Source organism: Tetranychus urticae, chromosome 1 (assembly GCF_039701765.1).
Source record: "Tetranychus urticae isolate SD_2017Ah chromosome 1, NJAU_TeUrti_SD_1.0, whole genome shotgun sequence".
NCBI lineage: Eukaryota > Metazoa > Arthropoda > Arachnida > Trombidiformes > Tetranychidae > Tetranychus > Tetranychus urticae.
In genome coordinates, this window is record NC_142958.1 from 22,827,454 (window position 1) to 22,833,591 (window position 6,138).

The following is a 6,138-nucleotide window of genomic DNA, read 5'->3' on the forward strand; positions in this document are numbered from 1 at the left end:
AGTTGATGCTGAAGCGTTTTATTCCGCTAAAGGAAAGGTGACAATTGAGGGTTTACTGAACCAAGTTACAATTTAGTCACAATATTAATATTAGAGTCACAATGATGAAATCTAATTACAAGTTTTATATTGGGTTAACTTAACTTAGGTGGCTCGGGCAGAAGACGGTGTTAGGTTCAGTAAACGTTACTAAAGTGCATAATTTCGTCAAGTCTCTGTGTAGGCATTACGTTCGCGGTCCTTCTCGACAATATCAACATCACAGGGAAAATCAATTAACCAAAGGCGATCTTAACTAAGGCAATGTTCGAGGATTACTCATCCTAACCTTATCTTAAATATATCCCCATGAAAAATAATTTATTTCAATCAGTCTTTGTTCATTGATGGCCGAGACTTTCTTTTTGATACTTTTTCTATCTCAACTGAACCAGTTGTCTTGAATTTCATGAACAGGGCTGAAATTTTCTTTTGAAATTTTCCTCGATATTGCTTTTCCATTTTGCCTCAATTCTCTGTTAACGGCTTCAACACGATCAACATCAGTACCATAGAATGAATAAACCATTAGATGAATCGTGATGACAAGAGTTTGAATGCAATATTATTCATTTTCAATCAAATATTTGAAAAATGTTTTTATTTGTTATTTTTTATTCTTACTTCACCATTCGCACTTTGTTACAATTACCGTGACTTCTAAATAAACTTGTCTTCCACTTACAATCAAGTTAGATTCAGGATTGATCTGTTATGTTCAAATCTATTCTTAAATCTTTGGTGAAAGGCTTAGAATGGTCGCCTTATTCTCCCGACCTTAATTCAATGATTTTTTGTGGCTGAAAGGTGCAAGTTTATCGATCAGCTGAGGATGCTAAAAAGTTCAGAATGTCAATGCTGCTAAAAGTGAATCCAAGATGATGAGATGAAAAAAGGATTAGGATAAACGGATAAAAGAGTTGACTTTGATGATGAAGACGAGTTGAGTTCAAATGCCCTCGATTTAACTCCATCAAAAGTGCCTTTCAATGCTTCATTTTTTTGCTGGAAGAGCTCTTGCGTTGAGAGGCAGAGAAGAGCATCGAGATTTGTGCATTGAACGACTCAAGTTTAAAAAAGGAACAGATGATAAAAGTTTTGTTCAATTATGACAAAGTTCTTGAAAAAGTATTTACAATTATGATAGAAATCAAAATGTTAAAAGCTTTCATTATTAATATAAAATTCTTATAAATGGCCTGATTTATGGTATGTATGGTATAATGCATGAAAGTTGGCCTTGGAAAACTGAACCTTTTTACCGTAAACCCGTTGAATGTCACGGTAATTAAATTTTCTAAACAACCCGTTAGTATCAATACTTTGGGCAACAATACATAAAATAAGTTTTTGTAAAATTGAGATTTACTTATCCTGCTCTCACTCAGGTGGCACCACCTTGACCAGATCTCAACCTCCCAGTTTTTCAGATTCGTGACTTAATACATTTTGATTAATTCAAACTCGACAATCAGACGAAGTTAAAAAGCATACAAAATACCAATTAATCGATTTCTTATAAATACTTCAAAATGTTGCATTTAATACAGTTGACCATCTTTTGCAGCAAAACAAAAAATGATGAGCAGCAATAACTTAACCCTTTAATCAAGCCCTTTTCTGGACAGTCGAGTCTTATATCATTTACTGTTAGATCAATTCATAAAACTGTCACTATCGCACTACAAAAGAAAGAAAGTCAATTCTCAGGGAATTATAATTGAGGGTTTAGCAGGTGATAATTTTGATGAAAAAAAGTCTTGATTAAATTGTTCATTTTTCATGTTGATGTTGCCTTTGAAAAGTTCATCTCAACATTAATTATTCATTAAATGAAAAGCTTATCAAAAAAAATTTGATATTCATATTGTAACATTTTTTAAGCAAAAAATGCTTTGACTGATAATTAATTGATTTGATTATTGATTGTTCAAGAGAAACTTGAACTCGAGAAGATGAAAGAAAAGGTATTAATTTATTCAAAGTTTTCAGTCAATCCTTCAAGTCATCCCTAACAAATCATCAATTGATCAGATTTTAGACATTAATGATGATGGAAGAAGAAGAATAAAGAAAAGTATAAAACATGGTGAGAAACAATTGAAATTCAAACTGAGCAGTGAAACTTGAATGAAATGAAATTCACGCAGACTCAAGTAACCATGTTTTTCCTCCTTGTTAGTGAGTTAAAGAGCTACTTGGTTGTCGGTTGTGTGATTTAATACAGTCAGCAACCACTCAATGAGAGAGACTCAACCATTGAGATCAACATTATCAGCAATCATTTTATCCCTTTAAACACTGTAAGTTTGTTTACACTGACAAAGACAGCGTACAAAAAGTGATGAAAACACACAAAGCAAGCCAACAACAAAGTGCCCTTAAAACTAACCTAAATCAACCAAACAGCAAACACTTTTCCACCTAAAATTCAAGTTTGATAAACCCATTAATTCATTATTTTTTTCTGTTCATTTTTGCAAAATTGTTGAACCAAGAAGAAGAACCAAAAAGAACCCAAAAAATAAAGTAGTAAACCTCTCGAAATCGAAACGTCTAAAGCTCGAAATTAAAGTTATCCTTCAAGTTGAACATAATTGTGCTGCTAGTGTTTCATGTGAATTCACTTGTGTATCGTGTATTTTCAATTTGATTAACCCAAACGTCGTAACCAAAACAAAAAGGAATCAAAAAGGTTGACCAAAAGAAAAGACCTTTAGTCGATAAATTACGAAGGTAAAAGATGACCAAAAAGATGACGTCGGTTTCCATATTATATCATCACTGTATTAAACGATTAAAATGATGGATAAAAATGTTTACCTCTTTCCTAGTGAATAAATGATTAAACATGAATACAGCATCGATTGGTTATTATAACTCAAGTGGAATTGCCTGGAGTCCTGGTTATCTGTTTACCAGTCCACCATCATCGATTCATCTTTCATCATCACCTTTGTTACTCTCACCTTACCCATCACCATCATCTTCACCACTCTCATCTTCACCGTCACTCATCCCATCAAGTGAAGTAAAGGTTAAATCATCCAACTCGTCTCTTGTTTTACCCTCAACAGAATCAACCTCAACCTCATCAAGCTCACCATCACCGTCAACCTCACCCTCATCATCGGCCTCTTTTCATTCTTCTCATGCTCATCACCTTTTACACCATCCAACGACAACAACCACATTACTATTGTTACCTCTTTCATCCAGCTCATCCTTTTCCTCTTCACTCTCATTACCCTCAACTGAATCACTCTCATCTGATTCATCAACTTTATCACCGTTAACCGGCCACTTGCCGGTCACTTTTACCTCCACCTATTTTCCCACATCAAATAATACACTTGAAACAATGTCTACATCCTATTCTTCAGGGTCAACCCTGAGTCCAGGTGAAATGGGTGAAGTGTTTATCACCTGGCAAGAGGTGACAATATTGTTGCTTAAAATAATTGGCTGTGGATGTATCATTTTAATGGCCATCTTTGGTAATCTATTGATAATTATTAGTGTCTATCGTCATCAACGATTACGAATAACAACCAACTATTTTGTTGTCTCGTTAGCCTGTGCCGATATTTTGGTGGCTCTTTTTGCCATGACCTTTAAAGCCTCAGTTGCCATTACAGGTAAATGGTTTCTGGGTAAATTGGTTTGTGACTTTTGGAATTCCTGTGATGTCCTATTCTCAACGGCTTCCATCATGCATCTCTGCTGTATCTCAGTTGACCGTTATTATGCCATCATTAAGCCACTTGATTATCCAATGAAAATAACTAACCGAGCGGTTGCCATAATGCTGGCCGTGGTCTGGGTAAGCTCAACGTTAATCTCTTTTGTTCCCATTTTTACCGGCCTCTATACAACAAGTGAACACATTAATTATCAAAAAACCCATCCGGATGAGTGCTCATTCAAAGTTAACCTTCCCTATTCACTAATATCATCATCCGTCTCATTCTGGATTCCTTGTACTGTGATGTGTGTTACCTATTGGAGGATTTATGTTGAAGCAACCAAACAAGAAAAGATGCTCTACAAGCACACCCAAATGATACCCAAAGTCCAAAAAAGTCACCATCATCACCACCATCAACACCATCATCATCATCATCAGCAACAACAACAACAACAACAACAGCAACATACTCAAAACACCACAGGAGCCAGTACAGGCAGTGCTAGTGGTCCACCAGGCAATAATAGTAATAATATCAACAACAACAACAATAATAGTTCTAATAGTAATAATAATAATGTGACCTGTGAGAGTAGTTCAATTCCTTTAGAAACTGGTAATGGATCGTCATCATCAGGATCTCATATAACGGTCCATGCACCGCCACATCGCAACTCTCATGGTGATGACACTGAAAGTGGACAATCAACGCCAACCAAACGTTGCATCAATAAAATGAAACGTGAACATAAAGCGGCCAAAACTCTTGGTATCATTATGGGAGCTTTCATTGCTTGTTGGTTACCCTTTTTTGTTACATATGTTACAACCTCAGTGTGCGGTGATTCTTGTGTTGACTTCCCTGACATTGTGGTTGACACTCTTTTCTGGGTGGGCTACTTTAACTCTGCCATTAATCCAGTCATCTATGCGTACTTTAACCGTGAATTTAGGGAAGCCTTTAAGGAGACAATACAGAATGTTTTCTGTTGTTGCCTTCAAGTTGAATGCCTCCAAGGTCCAAGGAATAATTCAGCGATTCACTTTAACTGTACCTACAGGTCAACCCAGGATATTGGTCTGGTTGAGAACAAGTATGTAAAAGATTGACAAATGGTTTAAATGGCTGGGAAAACAAACAACAAGAATCGCAAATGTCCCCAAAAATGGACTCGAACATGAAGAAGCCAAAAGTCTGTCAGAGATGAAAAGCCATCAACACCAGAAAACAACATCCAACATCCTTTCCTCTTTAACCTTGTTTCGTTTCATTTCGAGTTGAACTCATAATCGTTTCTTGCCTTCTTCATGGAAACGGCACAAACAAGTAAGAGAGAAAGTCAACCAAAAAACAAACCAAACTCTGAACACCCAACTTCGAAGACGAAAACTGAATGCACATAATTGTTGTATTATGTGTGATATAACTATATTCAGCCCGTAAAATTGAAGTGAACCTGACATTTTTTTACATCATTTTTTCATTCAACATCAATTAGCATTTGATTGCTGTTTTCAGGCAAAAGGCAAAACGTTATCATTTATTGCCATTTGCGTCTTTTTTGCCCTTTAATTGATCAACAAGAGAAAGTGTTTGATCAATATTGAATTTGCTATTTGAATAAAAAAAAGAGAGAAAAAGAAATGTAAAGTTTTACTAAAAAATGGCGTTTCACTTCACTTTTTTTTCTGGGCTGCGTATATTTATACATATAAATATATATATATATATTAATTACATATACATACGAAAATAAAATATATATATAAACACACACATATATATATTATAATTACAGTAATAATGAAAATTATAATTATTAAATTACAAACGATGAAAAATGATCACTTTGCGTTTCTTTTTCTTTAACTCACTTTTCTTATTTGCTTGTTATTTCCTCGTGGAAACGCGAAAAAACTTCCTCTTGAAATGTTCAAAGGTTAAGACGATCAGTGACAAAAAGTCAATACGAATTGATAGACAGAAAAGGTTACGATAAAGTGCCAACGAAAAGTGAATCAAAATGTTTGTGCTAAAAAAAGGAAAACTGTCAAAATTAGAAAACCCAAAAACTCGAAAAAAAAACTATTTCTATTAACGAACCTTTTAGTGGTTAGACAAAGAGTCACCGAAATTTTGTATCTTTTGAGTCATCAATGAACGAAGCAATGAGTTCAAAAATATCAAGGTTAGAAAAATCGAAATTTGAAAATTCGAAAAAACGATTTCTTTTCGAACCATGGATTGATGAAGCTTTTTGTGATTAGACGAAAGGTGATCTAAGTTTGTTGCTTTCTCATCTTCGGTTGTTAATGAACGAGTCAAGCTGGCAATGATTGAAATTAGAAAACTTAAAAATTCGATAAAAATAATTTCTTTTTGAATCATCGATTTACATTGAATTTTTCAG

The 6,138-nt window shown here is 34.6% G+C and overlaps 1 protein-coding gene across 1 annotated transcript; it reads left to right on the forward strand.

Annotated features, from left to right (window-relative positions):
• Positions 1–2,255: 2,255 nt before the first annotated feature.
• On the forward strand, positions 2,256–5,572 carry LOC107362748 (octopamine receptor beta-2R-like). Its single transcript, XM_015929872.3, has one exon. It carries the CDS (start codon positions 2,891–2,893, stop codon positions 4,835–4,837), a length of 1,947 nt encoding a protein of 648 aa, XP_015785358.1. The 5' UTR covers positions 2,256–2,890; the 3' UTR covers positions 4,838–5,572.
• Positions 5,573–6,138: the final 566 nt, after the last annotated feature.

What these genes read in the sequence shown, in the direction of transcription:
- LOC107362748 (XM_015929872.3), top strand. Translation starts at nt 2,891, where the DNA reads ATGAATACAGCATCGATTGGTTATTATAACTCAAGTGGAATTGCCTGG.